The 20972-nt window shown below is 31.5% G+C and overlaps 1 protein-coding gene and 1 long non-coding RNA gene across 3 annotated transcripts in view; one reads left to right on the forward strand and one right to left on the reverse strand.

Moving 5' to 3' along the window:
* The first annotated feature begins 1088 nt into the window (after window positions 1-1088).
* The window catches only part of LOC107994985 (helix-loop-helix protein 11), a 136877-nt gene continuing 116993 nt past the window's right edge, over window positions 1089-20972 (forward strand). Inside the window, exons 1-2 of one of the 2 annotated variants that reach the window (XM_017052192.3) lie at window positions 1089-2702; window positions 17081-17405. In XM_017052192.3, the coding sequence (XP_016907681.1) occupies window positions 2620-2702; window positions 17081-17405 (408 nt within the window). In that variant the 5' untranslated portion in view covers window positions 1089-2619. The remainder of the gene's footprint in view (window positions 2703-17080; window positions 17406-20972) is intronic. The other variant, XM_028665337.2, reaches the window with a different exon arrangement.
* LOC133666941 (uncharacterized) lies at window positions 12677-15395 on the reverse strand. Its single transcript, XR_009831849.1, has 2 exons — window positions 15185-15395; window positions 12677-15052 (listed from the first exon to the last, which is right to left on the reverse strand). It is a non-coding gene; the product is annotated as an uncharacterized LOC133666941 (long non-coding RNA).

Genomic DNA, 20972 nt, shown 5'->3' on the forward strand with positions numbered 1-20972 from the left:
TTAAAATTGGAAATATAAAATTTAGTTTAAAAAAAAATCATTTTCCGGATTAATGAATGAAACGAAATAAGAATAAGAATTGAAAAAATTGTTATTTTCATTTTACACATTTAAGGCGTATTCATAGTTATCTTTTTCTAAATTGTAATGTATGCAATTTTTATTTTATATGATGTAAAATATTAATATAAATGAATATTATATATAAATAATAACTATGAATACAGTCTTTAAATATTATTTTTAACTATATCAGAATATAAAAAAAATATAATTTAATCGACAGTATTTATCGATAGGTTTGAAAGTGAGAATATCTTTATTTCCTCTTTTTATTTGTAAGTTCATGACTCCTATATTTTTTTTATACAATTAAAGAGAAATTGATTAAAAATAAATGTTTTTCATATATTGTAAAAAATTTGCAAATAATGATGAAAGTACATTGTTTATATTAAATCATCTGAGTGTTTATATTTCGGTTGTCGTTCCGTTATTTTTAGCATGTGCAATAATTGGCCGTTAGATGGCAGTAGCTACACGATTTTTGAGAACTTATTGATTTAAATAAGAAAAATTAATGAAATTTCTCTGAAAAAATTATTTAAAAAATATCTTAACAAACATTTACTTGAATTCTATTATCAGAAGAATCAATTATAATAATTAAACTATATATTTAAACACTTTTAAAAATTATTAATTTTCAGTAAATAAAGCAGATAAAATTCACGAAGAACTTAAATATACATGGATTCTGAAAGTTTATTATTTTTATACTTATATTATTATACACTTATTTTTTTATACCTATTATTTTTTGCATATTATTAAAAAATATATTTAAAAAAATAATCAATTTATAAATGAAGCGTATTAAAATTATTTAAAGTCATATCACATAATATGAATTAAAAATTTAATATTATTTAATCAAAAAACATATATATATATATATCTAATAAACATAATGAAATATATAAATTTAGATATTTAGATTCGCCGTTTTAAATGAAAACAACATTAATTTAATGATAAAATTATATAAGAGATAAAAATATTACTAATAAATATAATATAAAATTTTTTTATTTATTACTTTATTTTGTTTATATATTTTTCATCAATCATCTTGAAACATATTTATATAAAAATAAACAAGACAATCCACTTAAGATACCTATATCATATATATGAAGAAGCAACGAATTTTTATTATACTTTCGTATCATGTAACATTGCGCAGAAAACTTGATGAAGGACCAGGATAAAAGATTGTGTGCGCGCGCGTCATGGATGTACAGATGGCTTAACGTAGTATATGTGCGTTTACTTGTGAAGTGGGGGAAGTGGGGGAGACTGGCGTATTCTATGGGCGGGGCCTCTGCCAGCTGGCAGATGTTTCCCGCGCGGCCGCACCATTCCTCTAGCGTAAACCTACGCGACATGAAAGTAGTCCCTTCTATCGCGTTAAATATTTCTAACAATAGCTCGCTAAGAAGCATCTAGATATACCAGTGATCTGTTGTAAAGCAGTAGGTAGCCTGTTTACAACTACCTGCAGAAAACTGTGGAAACGCAATATGAAACCAAAGATGAGCTGGTGTGGGATTGGTCCAAAGAGAGTCATTGTCCAGGGCAGAGTACGATATAGAGTTCACCCTAACCGCGTCCATTAAACTTTTCGCGAGTGCCTTGAAAATGGTTTTCGAGCGTTTAATACCGTGAATCTTTGTGCACGTCTGCAATTGTGTACCTGCAAATGTTACTATTGTGTTTTACCAGAATAGAAAATCAAGACAACGAACTTTATTACGCATTCGATTATATTTTCATTTATATAGTTTCACTACTACAGTGTGTGAGTGATATTTCCATCGATAAAGTATCCTGGATAATAATATTTAGTATGTGTCACGTGATGGTTTTGTCGGCATATACGTATAAAATTATCTTATAAATCGCGATGAAATTTATAGAACGATTGATTTGAAATGTAGTACTATTTTATGAAATATTGGACATTATCAATTCATATTTTAAATCTTATAGTGAAATTTAAGTACTTTGTTAATATTCTTATTTATATATGCGTATTGATATTAATTCCATTGAACAAATATATACGATTAATTGAAGATATGTTAGAGTGCATACACGATAAAAATAAGTTGTATTAAAAATTGAATGTGTTTGACGGCACTTAAAATTTGCAAAAATTTTGTATAAATAAAGAGTGACGCATATTTATAAAAGGGAGAAAGGGGCACTGAATGGACCATAAATGGTGACGGCCCTGAAGCCGGTGGCGGAGTGATTCGTGGTACTCTGTGGGGGCCCTCAGCTGTTTCCCGCCAAAGATCGCCATTACAAAACGCGTTCGGGCGTTGTGTGTGCGCCGCGCGGAGTGGCTGTTCCGTGGACGAATCTCGGTGCGTGCCACCGTGGTTTAAAAAATTAATTAACGAGTTCCGGAGAATCCGCGTCATAGGCGTGAGGTGTGCGCGTCGTTTTTGTGGAGTGTGCGAGAAAAGCCCGTCGTCTTTTCGCTGCCGCGACGACGGTTGCTGGGACGTGGAATCGCGCGGCGGGATTCTCAGTGCTGCGGACTAACGAGATATGTCAGTGTTTGGTAGTGAGGATCGAATTCTACTTGAAGAAATTGTTGAAACCACCGAGGAACAAGAAACTAATTTGTGCGGGTAAGTTTTTCATAGATTAAATTATTTAAACTAAGCGTGAAAATTTTGAAGTAATCGGAATGTGCAAATGCACACACGGCCATGTGTCGACTCTGAAAATTCGTGTGAGTTACATACGCGTTCGCGTGTACGTCAGCATTATATAGTGTATAGAGCAGTTCAGTTTGACATGCCACGTCATTTCTGATTTTAAATACATGGTATAGCGTTTTCTTTGCGAATTCAATAGCTAAGATGACACAAATTTATTGGTAAAGGAAGGCGTGCTTGTCCTCCTTATCAAATCATGCCAATTGCGACTGTAATAATGTCTATCACCTTCTCGTTCTATTCGCCATCATGTCGATACCATCGCTAACATCGTCATCACTGTCGACGTCGCGGTGTCATTGGCAAGTCTCGGTAATCGTGACACGGATAAAACGTGTACACAATACAAACAAAATCCTAGTCTCGATAGCCAGCTGTCGTGAAGCCGGCCGGCCGGCCGGCCGGCATAATAGTCTTCTATGTGATGCAATTAGATGAGATTATTTCATTCGATTCATAGCGAATTTTTTTTATTTTTATTTTAATTTTTCTAATATCATATTTAGTATATACGGAAGAATATTTATTTTGAATTATTTATATTGAAGATGTGTCAAACGCATATACCATCGTTCACGCCCAAACAAGCATGGCGCGAGAATCATGCTTTAATAATTATTTTTTTAGCAATAATAAATATACAATTATTTAAATTCAATCGTAGATTTGAAAATGATTAAATTATTTTTTTCATTATTCTCTTTCATTATTTATAATATAATAAATTTAAATGTTTTATAATATTTTATTCAATTAATTTTTTTATTATTTCCAATATTCTTGAATCTATAACTATTATATCATATTTAGTAAAAATATTTAGTAAAAATTGTATTAGAAATTTAATGTTAAGTGATTGTTAAAATAGATAGGTATTGCTATTAATTGTTTATCATTTTTTAAACATTTTAAGATTTAAAAAGTATATATGCAGTATATATAACATTTACATTCAGATTTTATATATATATATATATATATATATATAAAATATGTATGTATGTATTATTTTGTTTTCTTTGTAATATTACTTTTCTTTCTTTCGATCATTTTTCCATTATGAATTCCTCAATCAACAAAAGTTTCAAAGTAAATTCAAAAAATTTTTTATAATTTATGATTCTATACAAATTTTTGTTTATATTGGCGATAGAAATAGATGTGGTTTTTGGTTTTTTTTTATCAGCTAAGATAAATGAGAATGTTAGAATTTGAAAAAAGAAATAATAAAGGCGGAATAAAGAAAAAAAAGACGAAAGGACGAGGAAAGCGAGTTCCTTTGTATACGGCCGAGTGACCGACAGCCGGCCAGGGTATACTACGTGCGTTACGTAAAGCCACGTTTGTTGCACAATAATGGGTCTCTATAAATAACTCGAAGCATGCCGCATCGGCGCGACTTCTTGTTTACATACGCTCATCACCGTGCTGCATTACGTTCACTCACACGGGGATGCTTCGATTTATCGTGTCTAGCTTCGTATGTAACCATTCGGCCACAATTTATCTCACGTGTAGATATGAAATTCACGAATATCGAAGCCGTTGACTACATGTCGATATTACGTATGTAGCTGGTCTCGTATGCTTTCTTTATTCATCTGGTTTGTTGTTTGACGTGCACGCGATAACGCGTAATACGCAAAACTATTACTCTTCGCATATATGGTGTAAAGGAACGCTGTACAGTGTACGCCATAATTGATAGAGCTTGAATGAAGCAGTCGTTCGAGAAAGCGGTAAGAAACGCAGAAAGACATATGCGTATGATTTTACGCTATAAAATTCTCGTTGGAGGTATCAAGCGTAAATTATTACATCAATGTACGCGGCATACCTTACGTTCATGTTTGTATTATATTTATTTTTTATTTTTATTAATAAGATCAATATGAAAGTTTGAGTGAATAATAATATATATTATGCGTATTATGTTATGTGAAATAATATATTGATTTACTTTATTATATTTATTATATATTATATTTATCTTATTTTTTATTTTATTGATTTCATTTTATGTTTATACCTGAGATTCGTTTATTTTATGTTTGTCAATAAAATGCATAATAATCTTAAATGGTTAGATATGTATAGATATATATAGGATTTGTACTTTATTTTGTAAAATCTATTTGTAATTTTCGGACATGTTCTTTTTTTTATTAAAATAAATAAGAAATAAACTGAATATCTAATAAGATTAAGAAATAAATTTCAAATATGATCTATAGTAGTATAATATGTATATAAAGAAAACAATATATTTAATTTTTATTATATATATTGTTTGTCATGTCTTATTTTTATCAATTTTTTGAAAGCAATTTTAAACTTTTTCTGTTTTAATCCAGTCCTCTTGAAATAGAATTGTTCATTTATGAGAACATCTGATATGTGTTTATTCTCTCACCACGCGACCTAGCGTATCAGCTGATTAAACGTTCTGCTATTACGTAATCAGATACAATTGATACTTCGTCGATCGTGATAAATTTTCTCTCGTGGTTATCACTGCTTTGCACGGATGAAACGTTTTATGTGTATATATATATATATATATATATATATATAATGTATCATTTTAGTTATTGAAACAATGCGTCACTAAGTAGTCGAATAATTATGATTAAATATTAACCATTTCTTATTTTTATGCTAGTATAAATATTTGGAAACGATCGATGTAAATTTATATGTATTATATTACTTAATAACTAAAACTTTTAGTATTAAAAAAATTAGAAAACTTTTTGCAATTTTACCTTGTAAAATTGGAAAAGTAATTAATAACATGTATAGATCTATATATACATATTTCAAAGGTTTCCTTCATTTCTTTTTTACTATCTTATTATCGATTAAGTTCCTTTAGTAGTTACAAACTTGTACAGAACGAATTATTATTTAATCTAAAATTTTTTGTATATTTTTGGCTTATTATATTTTTGGTTTATAGAAAAGTCGGGCTGTGGTCCATCCGCCTAGTTTTTTTTTTCTATCATGCGTTACATACAGATGAAATTACTGTCGCTCGATGCCCTATCGATTTTCTTTCGGTATTTACGTCAGCTATTCCTTTGTCGGTATGCGTATCACGCCGCGCTTAGTAATTATTATCACCACATCGTTTATCAACCGTTGGAGAATAAAATTCGCTCCGCTGATGGTACTTTTTCGTTCGCTTATTTGCACGACTTAATAAATCGGTCGAGCCAATCCTGACCACGGTCAATGTGGTTGCACCATATCGTACGTAGTTGCCTTTTTACGTATACGTATCTCGTACACACCTATAGGTATGCATGTGTATATCCGTAGCGAGTAGTCGGTTGGAGTAACAAAGATAACTAGTCGATGTGCACAGAAAGAGAGAAAGAAGAGAGAGGACTTGGATTGCGTATTGCATGCACTCGTATTAGGTTAATCTCTGTATTAAGTGCACTTGTACTTAATGTAAGTTTAAATACGTAGTACGAAGTTATTATTATTTTTTTTTAGTACTTTTTTTCCTTTCTATTTTTAATTTTTGATTTATTTTTATATTTGAATTATATTATAAATATTAACGCGATTGATCATATTTAATATTGATAAAATTGATATTATTATACATACATTTGAAATCATTCTTGATGTTATAAAAAATTAAAATATGATAAAAATCAAATGAAAAGTGGGATAGAATGATGATTAATGTCTTTGAAGTTATTGATCTTTTTTCCTTTTTTTATTTTTATGTTAATATTATTAATGTTATATATGAGTAGGTAATGATATAGTAAATGAACATGGCGATTTTAGATTCCTTTCTTAGAAATGCTATAGATATATATTAATTCTTTTATAAATAGATAGATAATATTTATATATATATATATATTTAATTTTTTATTATGAAGTTTATGATTTTTTTCTTATTTTTTTAAATTCATTGTCGATGTAGAATAAAACGTTTTTAAGTTTGTATAATTACAGAATTATGAAACGGAAAACTGGTATGATTTGGATTTATGATAAATGTAAACCATATTGTTTACGTTTATCATAAACCCAAACTTGCGTGTACCATGATAATCCTTATCATATCTATTAGACTATAGTCTATGTTTTCTAAAATAATAAGAAACATTACATACGAAATAGAGAATATTAGTTAAGAAATATGTTGTAATTACTTTTGACATCATTCAAAGGTTAATATAAATAAAATTTATCTAAAATATTTATTCATTATATGGATTTTTAATTTTTGCTTGAATGAATGAAATATTCATTATAAATGAAAGAATAAGACGAATATTAAAAAATTAATTAATTTTTCAGGCTACTTATCATTGATTTTTTAAAATATACAAAATAGAAAGCAATATAATGAATCGGAGAAAATTAAAATTTGCATCGAAACCTTAAATAATCCAATATGTTTAATAAATTATTGAAATTATTAATAATAGAAAAATTATAATAATTTTAAATTATTATCTATTTTTTATAGGAATAACTATATAGACATAAATATATAAGTGTCTGTTTATTTTTTTATTCATTTACTTATATATTTATTGAAAAATATATATATTAATTTTTAAAATTTTATTAATTATCATCTAAAGTAAGTTTTGTAAACTATTTTTGATAAAAAAAAATATTTTTATATATAAAATTTTCTGTTTAAAACGATTCAAATATTATTCATTTTATTAAAAAATTTTGATATTTTTAAACATACTGATTTTTGGACCATACAGCAAATATTTGATAAGAAACTGGAATTCGTACAAAAACTTTTTTGCGATCACGGTTAATTATAGAATTGGGTAAAGTGAGATAACGTGTTTTATTGAGTTGGCCCGATACGTTTTCTTACAAAATCATAGTAGAGTTAAATTTAATTGAAGAAAATGGTTCACGATCTTTTTAGAACAGATAATATTAATTCAAATAAAAATTTTATTGTAAATTATTAAAACTTCATGAATTCTTATTATATATTCATTATATATATTCATAATGTAATTAAATTCTCATTGATAAATATGATATAATAATAAAAATAATTTTAGAATATTTATAATATTACTTTAAAACTTTAAGCAATTTTTATTCAAATATTTATTTGGAATATTTTAACAGATTTTAGAATAACATGATTAAATTAAAATTGAAAAAATAATGAAAAATTGAAATAATCATATCAAATGAAATTTTCATAAAATTTTAAAGATTATTATATAAGATTTTCAATAATAATTAAGTCCAAAATTTTCAATAATTTGTAATAAAAATTTAATTACAAACTGCGATGTTCATTAATATTTATCCATAGATTTCTGCGATGCATTTTTAGAATAAAAAAAATAACGCACATATGATTCCAATTCTTCCGTCTGAATAGATTTTACTATGAAATAATAATAATGCTGTTCTTCTGGTTTGTAAATAAAAAAAAATCACGATGACGCGTCCCGTCATTGCACTGCAAAATCTCAGCACTTGGCTGGCCTCGTCTAGGAATGGACTTAACACTTGCTGCAACTGTGCATATTTGAAAATCTCGTTATCTGTCTGTACTTGCGGCCTTAAGGGTTAAGTCGGTTGAACATGCCCTGATATTGATTCCCATATTTTTCTCGTATCCCTCACATGAAAAATCATTAAATAAAAAAAAATGCTATTATTAAAATAGATTGACGAATCTATAAAAATTAATAATTAAAATGAAATTATCATACGAAGATAAATATAATATTTTTAATTTAATCGACTTTTATGGTGTTCTCTTGCAAATACAATGATGTTCTTTTCTTTTTTTTTTTGAATCCTTTGAATTTTTATCTTACCATGGCAGACAGTTAAACTACGAAAATGGTCTGTACAATCTTGAAACGCCTTCCAGTTCTGGAGCTTGCCAGCAGACAACAATGGTTTCTCTGTTGACCTCTTACGCTCCACATACCCACTGTGCACCGCAAATTCATATTACATGCACATGTGTATGTGAGTATTACTCATGGATAAAGTCAAAGGGACCAACCTCAGACGGGAATAATGCCTCTGTCTGACGCTTTTCCTTCTTTCTTCTTTCTTCTTTCTTCTTTCTTCTTCTCCTTCTCTTTCTCCTTCTCCTTCTCCCCCCCCGTACCTATTGTAGCTTGATAATCTCATCTTCGAGTAAAAAACAAATTGAGTAAAAAATCAATTTTGTATATCTATATATAATAATTTCTTTTTATTTATGAATAAGTTTATGTGTTCTCTCTAATTCTTTATTGAATATTTTATTTCAAATAAAATCCTGTTTTATAAATTAATTATTAATATATCTAAAATTCTTGAATTAATTCCAGCATGTAAAAAGATTATAAAAACGATGATAAAACTACCAAATTTTTTCAAAATCGATATCATCTCGGTACCATTCGAACATTCAAAGATTAGCTTAAGATCATTTCCGTGTATTCAGCTGACCCATTGATTCTTTGTAAAAAGATATTTATCCCTATAGATCGCAACTACCTGAATTTTTAACTATAGAATATGAAACGAACATTCAGTTGCTTCTTTATTCGTGGATCTTCGATGATACCTTCAATGGTTCAAAATTCTGAAAGGAAGATTTAAACGGATCGTAATGTGTTCGTTTCTTTAAAATTTATACGGAGAAAAACATTATTAACTTTTCTTATCCTTTAGAATAGTTCTGAATTTCAATAAATTTTTCATCTCATATTTTTCCTTCGATTCAATTCTCTTCAATCCTCTTCGAATTTCAAACGAATGAAAAAAAATCGTTTAATTTTTGCAATAAAAATTTATATTTATTTGAAAAAATATTCAAATTCGATATTATTTAAATTGAAAAAATAAAACAGAATATATAACGAAAATAAATGAAAATATTCTTTTTATGAAGTGATATGAAAATATCTATCAATAATTGATAGTTGCAATTAAAATTCAAGAGTTGATCGACTTGCACAGTTTCACGCATCAAAGCACTTACATTCCAATCATCATTAATATAAATTATCATTGTTTTTGTGGCAAGTGTTACACTAGTTAATTAACTGTATATACATTTAAAGAAGAATATCGATATTCTAATTAATTCGTCCGAATAATTTATGTCATTTTTGAATGTTGTTTGAACATTTTTGATTCCGCATAAAAATTAACTGCACATACATATGTATAGTTTTATTTTGGTTAAAAGATACGAAAAAAGATATTGTGGAAAGTTCGATCAAAATTTTAGAATCTGTTTTATTATTTTTAAGAATATAATAATGATTATTTTTATCTGAATAATTTCTCTTGAAAGTATTTATTTCTATTTAAAAAGAATTTTTTCTACATAATTATATAATATATTTATTGATGATTATGAAAAATTTTGTTAACACAATTATGTTTTCTTCTTTTTTTATTTTTATTCGTTGAAATAAATTTTTTCATTTTGCGAATATAATCTATTTTTTTTAACAAATTTAAACGATAGATGAAAAATTATCACAAATATAATCGAATACAAATTTGTCGAGCTCACGTTTTATTTCTGACTACTGCTATCTACGGATAATGTTGCGTCATATTACGAAATAATACAAGTATAATTAAATAATCTTCGTTTGTATTAGTCACAAATACCTGACTGTATCCGTATATACGTTGTACCAAATTGCAATTTATCATACATTTATTGCATGTTGACTTGCATAAAGTGTCGTGCCAATCAATATAACATTTAGTTATTCAATACTTTATTTTTAACAACTTTGATAAATGTAGTTTACTATTTTATTATTCATATATTTTAATTCAAAAGGATTTTTAACTCAAACTTGTAAACTCTTTAATTTATTTTAAAACGTATATTGCGTGTAAATTAGATTGCATCATTTTAAAACAAACTTTTTGGCAAATATTCATTTCAGAAAAAAAACATATCTTGTATTAAAAAACAGTATTTTCAAAGTTCCTACAAAATCAATCGCATATATTTTCTATTTATCATAATAAATTAAATAAGATATTTATTCTTATCAAATTATCAAACTAAAATATATTTGCATTTATAGAATTTGCATCCAACACTTTCTTAAAGGTCTTGTACGAGATTGATAATATAATATTATTAAAAATATTTACAATAATATTTTCAATATACTTTTACTGTGATATTTTTAATCTGTTTTCCGAGACCGCACATAGATCAATATCTATAAATATTGAAAATATTATATCATGTTAATATACATGGGTGTTGGTATATTCATAGGACTTTAGACAGTTCTATCTTCGTCATATCACTGTTGTTTCTGTCTCGCTTCATCTAATGGAAACTTAAATTGTTTATAACTTAATAAATAAGCTTCAATCGACATTTTTACATATCATCGTTTGTGTTTGTCTTGACTTCTAAAATCGATTCTCCAAAGGGTATCTTACGAATATATTAATATTATATATGTGTCATACATTTATACATATATTCAATATCAATTCAATAATATATTCAATTTCAATTTCAACATGTATAATGTACGAATTTCTTTATAGCTTTGTCATTTAGAAAATAAAAAAAAAAATTTATATAACCATCGATATATTTCACAATGAAAACTGTCCTGTTTTTTCTTCCCAAATAAAAGATTAAACGATAAAAATAAAAAATCGATTTGAATCGATACACATTTCGCGGGTATAGACAGCGATACGACGCTGCAAAGACTCGAATAAACGAAGAAGAGGAATAGGAAGATGAGAAGAAGAGACTCATGTAGACTCAACGTGGCGCCCGTTGGCCTGTGCCTTACGTCACATAGCTAAATATATGCCTGGCCGTTCCCAATCTCATTCCCATTCTCGTTCTTCATTTCATCCCGTGTGAGCTAATACGACAGCGGGCATCCTTACTCTGGCAAAGACATTCGCGAAATTGGCCCCCATTTTTCCCCTCTTGTTTTGTTCGTCGCACTTTTGTAACCCGATCTCTTTTCTATCTTCTTATTTATGTAACGATATCTTCTAATTCGAGATTTTGTATATAATTATTATTTTTTATCTTCATTGATAAAATTGGTAAATTAAATTCGAAAACAATTTTGGAAAAAAATAATAAAGTGTGATATTGAAAGATAATATATACGTAATATGCAAATAAATAGTTGTATTAGAATGTGATTCAGAGTAGTTCTTATGTAGTGTTGTAATTGTAACAAATATTCAAATTAAGAAAAGTTCATTCCGAATTTAATATAATTGTAAAAATTGTTAAAATTTAATTAAATGCAAATAATTAATCATTGAAATTTAAGAAAACGCGGGTTTAATTAAGATTTACGATTACTGAGATATTAAAAGAAAGAATCTAGAATAAAGAGAAGTCATGGCTTATACCAGTCCATTTCGGGGTTTGTTCTTGATCCTGTTAACATCTGTCGTCGACAGTTCCGTTTCCAGAAAAATTCTCGTATAACAGCTGCTGCTGGCAGCAATCTTTACGCTTATTTGCTCCTATTTTTTTCTCTGAAACCACTTTGCTCAAATATCTTCCTAACTAACTTGTAATTGAACAAATCGAATACAAAATGATTAATCTTTGAATTGAATTCACATTATCAAACTTATGACAGAACAAAAAATTCGTTTCGTCTTCAAATATATTTAAAAAAAAAAATGCATTCATTTTAATTCATATCAATTCGTATTCGTATAATATCAAAATTCGAGTACGAGTATTTATTTAATATTTCTATTATATATTTTCTCTTTAAAATTTATTTATGTCTTCAATATTTGTATATTTTCAAGTGTCATGCTTCACACGTATTATATTCATATCATTATATTAAATTTTTCTTGTTAAGACACGAGACGAAAAAAATTGAAGAGAGATTAATCGACGGTGTAAGAGAAATAAAATAAAAGGGGAAAGAAAAAAAAGAAGATAGGTCTCCGCAGTGCGTCTGATAGGCTTCGTTCATAGGAAGGTTGGGAGGTAGGGAGGTTTCCGAGGTTGGGTAGTTGGCTAGGGTGTCCAAACCCCAACGTAAACGAACAGACGCACATAAATGCGCAGATAGTAGGTAGAGGCACCTATACAAGTCTGTTTCACGACCATTCGAAGAACGCCGTGCAGTTCCCCTGTTCTACCTAAACTTAGCCTTGGATATGTATACCGGGTGACTTAAAAAAAATTCAAAATTTTATTATTTTGATGCTTTTATTTTAGGTTTGATCGAAGAAATATATATTTTTCTTTTTTTTTCCTTTTATTTATCTTTTCTTATTTTATATATTTTTTTATGAGTTTAATTATATATCTTATCTTTAGATTTATTTCAAGGTATAATATACGCATAAAAAATTCTTTATTGAATTTTTTTCCTCTTTTTTTCTTTTACAAAAAACTTGTATGGATAAGGAAAAAAAAAAAAGATAAGAAAAAATATTATGATTTTATTTATGGTAATAGGATAGTTGTTGACACATACTCAAAGTAAAAAGAGAATTATATAATGTTGAAAATAAATAAAATGTTATAGAAACGTAAACATAATATTAACGGATAGAAAACGGATTATGTATTAAAATTTGCATGACGTAAAACTTTTTTAATTATAAAATAACAAATCGTACATGTACGATAATCTCGATCGCGTATCAAAATCCAATCTTAGCACTCGAAACATCAAAATTAATCGTGCAAGATCAGTGTACGCGTATATCGACAAACAAATGGCGTAACATCGGATCGTTGCATCCAGCAATCGTGGAACAGATAGATCCTAAAATAACCAAAGTACTCTATGAACCGTATTCAAAGCGATGAATGAAACGGCCAAGATTCTCAAACGGTACGAATTTACTCAACTTTTCAATGAACCTTGACCTTTTCCGTTATACGACAGAACGTTGCGCGTCGCGTACACGTATACCTAAATATTTCCACCCGGGGAATTACTCGATCGGGTATAGAATCTGAAGTGAAACGGAAGCGTGTAATCTTCTTGGTGCGTGTTTCGACTACGTGTTTCATTTATACCCGACAAGGCGATCAGGTTGGAAGGCTCGAAGGAACGCCAACGCCATCGTAGACGCCGTCGCGTAACCACGGCACTTTTTCTCTCTGGTTTTTTTATAGAGCTCGACAAGACGTCCTTTCCGGTCGTTTTCCTAGTTGCTCGCAGCTGATAGGCAGCCAGAGATAGCGAGGCTCGTGCGAAGGCACCGGTAACAACCAGCTGAGTGGCGCCAGCCATCAGCTGTTGGTGACTCACGCGAGCCGACCGAGAGCGGCGCGTCGCCGACACACAACCGCACAATCCGCATGTCTCTCTCTCTCGCGGCTCTCTCACTAATACACAGCCGCGCGCGTGCGCGAGAGCACCGACACACACGCGGAACGCGGACGTGGCACCAGATTCGAACATCCGTGTGCGCGTATATAGGCGCAATTCCGCGGCGTATTTAGCTGTGTTTTTTCGCGCGCGCGCTCGCGCGCCCGCGTCTGCACGTATGCCGCGTGAAAACATTCGCACGCCTCCGTGCCTATGTTCTTCTCGTTTCGAACGATCAACGGGAGACTGGACGTATCTTTGATGATTTATATCGGAAATTTCTTTTATCTTTACGCGATACTATATGTATATTTATTAATGATATTGTTGAATTTGATTCTGGCCTTTCGTTGTGATTTCGTGCAAATTTGATTTTTCTGCGCATTTTTTTAACATTACGTATACGTTAAGCATACGTTCAAGAAAAAAATATCGAATTGGAGTGGTATAGTTACGTAATTCCAAGTTTTCAAAATATTAGCTCAATAATGATAATATAATAATATTAGTCAATACATACATCTCTTATATAACAATTGCAAAACAAATTCTATCGAAATTTTTGAAATTCAGTTTCGTGATTTCTCACTTTTCAAATTTTCCAGCATCCGGGAATAATCTCTTGGAAAAAGTCATTCAATTTCAACGTCGCCACTATTATCTGATACGATAACGTTTGTTCAATGAACATGCATGATACTCGAGTTTCATAGAAAATATATCGTCGACTTAAAGTCGGAATAATCTTCTTAACTTAAAAAAAAAAAAAAAAGGAAAAAAAGAACGTCATAGATTATTTTGAGGTAGATCGTACAAGAGCGACAAACGATTCCTTCGTTCAGAGACCGACATTCTTTTCGGATGACGATAGCGACGATGGTGTTCTAAGCTTCGAGCAGCGTGGGCGACGCGGATCTGAAATTTTCGTATCTATTAGCAACGGCTCGTTAACCGGATGAATCTTCTTTTGAAAGAACAATACATGTTAATGCAGGTGTGTGTATATATATATGTAGATCTACGATGAAAAGGAAGGTAGCCACCTACTTAGTCGACCTACTTCTACGGGACTGATCCGAGAGAACTCAGCGGGTATCCGACGAACGAGCTGACGTCACAGCAGCCAACCATCCAGCCAGTAAGCCGTCGGCGTACCAGCTGATCTAATGTAACCACTCGATGGGAGAGTACCATGTGGAATTCCGCAGCATGGACCACGTGTTATTATTCCATATCCTGTAGGAAGTCCAATGACTTCATCAGGCGTTGATCAACTCGTTTATATTCTCTCGAGCTTTACGTTCATATATATAACATTTTATTTGTAGATTATTCTTATGCAATTCTTATATCTCGAAACATCTTGCACACGTATAATATATTTTCTTCAATTATTTTCATTTAAATTATTTCGTGACAATCGTACCAATGATGTAAATCCAATTGAGATATAGTACGATATTAAGTATCAAGATAAGATCGCGTTCTGATTTTACGAATCCTTTTTATTTTTATAAAATTATCATTTCGTTACGTTATGCGTATGGTATGCGCACTCACACAATTTTCTTTATATTACACGTATATACATATGGATATATTCCACTTCTATTATCGGCACGCGCTGAACGAATGTTTCAGAGAGCAGGGCACAAGGTCACGGTCTTTCCCTGCTGACTCATCTCACATCCGCCATTCCAATCTTTTCCCTCTTTTCTCTTTCTCTCTATCGTCTCCGCCACGTCTCCGTGTAATTTTACCAGATGTTTCATAGTGGAGGCTGCATCACTTATTTCTCGTTCTCCTTCTTTTCCATTCTTCTGCCATCGTTTCTTCGGAGAAACGTTCATCTCTTCGTTTACTACTGCAATGGTACATCGTTTCGTTCAATTGTTATTTTTCCTCGAATGTGTATCTCCCTTTCATTAATAATTCATGAATTTGATAAACGAAATCAAAGATATTTATTTATATTTCTTCTCATTTCAAACTTTTGTAAGGATACGTGAATCAAACTCTTCTAACATTGCAATTATTCTTTGTCACATTTAAATAAATGAAAAAGATTATAATTTATTATATAAATGCAAATTATATTTATTTTTATGCAGATATAAAAAAATTCTCAGCCAACATTGTCTCGGATATCTACAATCTCGTTTAATTATTTTTCTTGTATACCTATTGTTGGAAAAACATTGGAAAAGGAATATTTTAATCTCGGCAAATCATTGCGAAACATGAAACGTTGACATTGAAATACACACACACATACACACACACGTGTGTAGAAATTTTCGTAACACGTTTGCACAGGCTTGTAAAAAGAATTTAAAAAAGAAAGAGATTGTGCAAGGAAACATAGGAATAATTTTACGTGGCGTGGCATTGCGTGCAGGCTTAGCAGAACCTTTGAAACTGTAACCACAGAGCGACAATGACGTCTCGCTTCATTGACCGCGAATTTAACTGTCGATAAATCCGTGGCTTCCATGTAGTTGAAACAACGTGATACAAACTGGTAGACGCTTTCAATTTTCTTGAAAGCCCTTGGATCCAGACAGACAACCTTTTTTTTTTTTTTTTTTTTATATATTTCCGCCTGCGCGTCCGTTTCTGCGCGGTATCTCACTTTGGTATCTACTTGGTAAATCAAATATTCAGAGCCACCACAAAACTCGGCGAAACGTGGATGTGCGTCATATGGGGCGCATACGGAGAGAGATGTCGGTGTCAGTGTCCTCTTTGATTTTGTATCTCTTTGGTTGCCACGCCAAAACGTTTCTTTTTTTCGAGAGACTGCAACCGGCGCTTGTTGCGCGCCATCAAACGAATGTGTTCATTACGATGTTCGCAGAATGACAGATTTTCCATCCGATACTTGTTATTATACTTTATTGTGTATTAATTTCTACATATATTATATAATGAATATTTTTGCAGAAGCATTGGAACAGTGGAGGAGGGCTCGGTGGCCACGAGCGTGACGATCGCCGAGGTCGTTGATTCGCAAGAGCAACAGCAACAGCAATCGAAGAGCAACGGCGCAGTATCTCGCCGTGTTGCTGGTCAAAACGTTGCGCTGAGCAACGGCAATAGTACCAGCAACGTCGGCCGTGTGACACCGCGAAGCCACATGGAGCAGGAGAAGCGTATGCGGCGAGAAATCGCCAACAGCAATGAACGACGTCGGATGCAAAGTATTAACGCCGGTTTCCAATCGCTGAGGACGTTGCTGCCGCACCACGAGGGCGAAAAACTTTCCAAGGTAAGTGGTCGCCATTGTATTCCCTCTCGTTCGATAACCTACAATTATTCTGCTATCGGGAATCATCCTTGTACAAAGTTCATCATCATCATCGTTTTCTCGTTTCGAATTTGATAACGAATTTATGAGAATATTTTGGCATGAGAAGCAAACTTTGAATTCCTATAAACTTTGAAATGTTCGATCAAAATCGAATTGTCTGAACAGAATAAAAGTTAATTTAGGATATTTTTCATAGGATGGAGAAGAGTGTATGATTGATTTAGTTTATGATCGGTGTAGGTTTTTCCAAACGAACGCATATATCATCATCATCATCTTTCAGTAGTTTTAGAAGCTTTACCATCAAACGCGATATCTGTTACGCTTCCTCCAATAAGTTACCTGTGCTGGAGGAAGAATTAATCTTCGGCTTGTACATCATCTCTTTTTGGCTTACCTCATCAAAATAATTCATTGATTCTTTGAATTCGTAATGATTATTGAATGTTTGACCAATCCCTTTAGATAGCACTATTATAAATATAGAATGAATTCAAAGAGTTAATTTCTCGAATCAGTAGTCATACTAGCCATCATTTGCACGTACAAAAAGGAAGAAGTTGATATTTATAAATAATTTTCTTCCTTCAATTTTTTCTTTATTTTTATTTTATCTTTCGTTTCTCCTTCTTTTTAATCATTCGCAACTAATTCCAATATAACATTTTTTTCCTCTATTAGAACGACTAATCCGATTGAATGCAAAATGTGCAATGCGTATAAAAAATTATTCTTATGCTGTACTTTTTGCACGTGATTAAGATTGACAATGAGCATACTACATACTGCACGAGTGATGTACGGTTTTTAAATAATACTATTCTGCAACACTTCATTCATCCGATACATTCTTTCATTCGTCATTCTGAATGGTACGTGTTTGATGAGACAATGAGACGACGAAAAAGAAAAATTGTTTGTTTAACAATTTAACAATTTAATTTATTCATTCCATGCTATTGCGCTCGATCAAAGATACTTAATATCAATAATAAAAATAAAATCATCGCTGTTAATAACCAATAACGAATGAGAAATGAATAATTGATCTAGAATGAAGTTGACTCGATATTATTGTATATGCAATATTTTTTTTGTTTTTCAGTAAGACAGATTTTACGACCATCAGGTATTAGATATTAGATTCTATCGCAAGTATATATTTTTTCTCTAAAAAATATAATGTTCAGAAAGTATATATACATACATTTAAATCGATTATTTACAACAGTTGTTGGGAAACTCACGTTCATATCATTTTCAAGGAAAATCAAGGAAAAAAACATAGGTATAGTTTATTGCATATATTCGAGCAATAAACGATCTCATTAGGTACCGTTAAGGCGAGAATAATTTATTTTATGGGCGTAATGTTTCGCCGCGTACGGTCACGTTAGCGGCTGACGATGTGTCCTTAACAGGATGTCGCTCCTACTAAGGTTAACACGTGGACCGGAAACGGTAACCTGTTTCTCTTTGGTAAGGTGAATTCGCCAATAAAGCCCGATCGTTTTCGCGTGAATGTACTAGAATATTACGCAATGCCGACAACGGCGGGTTAGGCGGCGGCGGCTTTTACGAATTGTCGCGCGGCGTTGTCCGACTAATTTTAGCATGTGAAAGTCGTCGGCCGATCCCACGCCGTTAAACTAGACCCGCTCGATCCGCCTCGTATGCCTAGTCATGTCGGTGCTTTAATCGTTTGTCTCGCCCATAGTCCACACCGTGTGACACTGACCGCTTTAGTTTGCCCTTATACGGTTGCTTCTCTATGACGTTGCAAATATCAGCTGACGCCTGTTATCGTTTAATTGGAAGATACACGATGAACTCTCTTGCCTCTCCCTCCCTACGTTCGCCTCTCTCTCTATCTCTCTTCTTTCCCTTTTGATTTAAACTTATTGTTGTTATACGGAGTGCAAGTACAGAAACGAAGATTTGTTTCGTTGTTAATTATCGCGATGAATATATATATATGTATGTATGTTTTTTTACATTTCAGCAAAGCTTGTGATTTATGCATCTCGTTTTAAAAATTTAAATTTTCTTTTCAACTTTTTAAACCTACGACGGCTTTATCTTTTAGAAAAGATTTTTTCGTTCCTTCATTTTTGTACATTGTAATTTGTTCGATAAATTTTTGAGCGCCGATAATTCTTTCCATCCAAGCGCATATGGTTCGTTACCTGATATTTTGAATAGATAATGTAGAAATATGTGTTATATCGATGACGCTCGAGTGAGCTAATATAATGTTCAAAGAAATAGTTTGATATCGAGTCAAAGTTGAAGAATTTTAAATCGTATAGAAAATATTTTTCAAATAATTATCGACTAATTTGTACGTATCTATTTATATATTCAAAATCTAAAAATAATTAATATTTTAAGCTTCGTTGACGTAATTGTAAAACGTACATTTCATGTATGCATAGATAAAAATAATTATCAATTTATTAGCGGAAAAGATACATGTATTCAAGTCATTGTATCTTTTAGTATCATTAAAATATTTACATTTGCTTCATCTTGTGACGCGATTTGTCGAAACAATCCAACATTTGTATAAATTTTCCGTTTCTGAAAGCAATTTACTCGTTCGTTACGATATTTCAATGCAACGCGTATATAATACTACTTGTATGCGGAAAATCAGCTGTTAATTCACAGCAGTAGTTACGAGTCATGCGGCACTCCGGGGTTCTTGTCCCGACTGACATACATGCGCATTGTGCGCTTACTTTTAACGCATATTGCGCCTGTAATTTATTTCTAATAATTGAAAATCGTAGAAATTTTCGCGCGCCCTAATTATGATCGCGTTTCTCGATACAATTAATTCTCTGCATTTTTTTTTCTTTCTTTTTTTTTTTTTGATTTCTCTTTTAAGTTTATACTGATGATGAAATTGATCTTCTTTAAGCTTTTGACTCAAGTTGTATACAAAAGTCTCATTTAAAATGAAAACTAACGATAAATAGAATCGAGAACTTTCATATGCACGCCAGTTTCCCTTCAGTCTCTCGATGTATATATATATATATATTTTATACGTATACGCTTAGCTTCCTTTTCTCTGTGAGTGTACACGTACTTTCGCAATGCGATATTTCGCGAACCAGTCCTCGGGCCACATGGTTCAATTCCCACGCATTTCTCTTAAGGAGATCGCTCTGCTCCTTTTGTTCTTTCACTCTTTCCTTTCCTTTTCGCCTCTGCTCGTCCTCCCTCCACCAAGTACTTCACCCTTTTTGTCCTTTTCCTCGTATCTGGCCTCGCTTCCTTCGCTCCACCGATTCTCTTTCTCTTCTTCTTTCTCTTTCTCCCGATACGATGAGACGAAGGCCAAGCTCGGTCAACGAATTTTGGCGAAGCCCTGGCCCACTAACAATCGCATCGCGTCGAGCCGCGTCTCACGTGTGTATACGCCCGCGAGGCTCGGTTCCCTTTCGCTACGTGGCGAATATTAACGAGACCGGTGTCCAAATACGAACGCATCCCAGTTTCCTTTTTTACCGGCCGAAA

Source organism: Apis cerana, linkage group LG1 (genome assembly GCF_029169275.1).
Source record: "Apis cerana isolate GH-2021 linkage group LG1, AcerK_1.0, whole genome shotgun sequence".
Lineage (NCBI taxonomy): Eukaryota > Metazoa > Arthropoda > Insecta > Hymenoptera > Apidae > Apis > Apis cerana.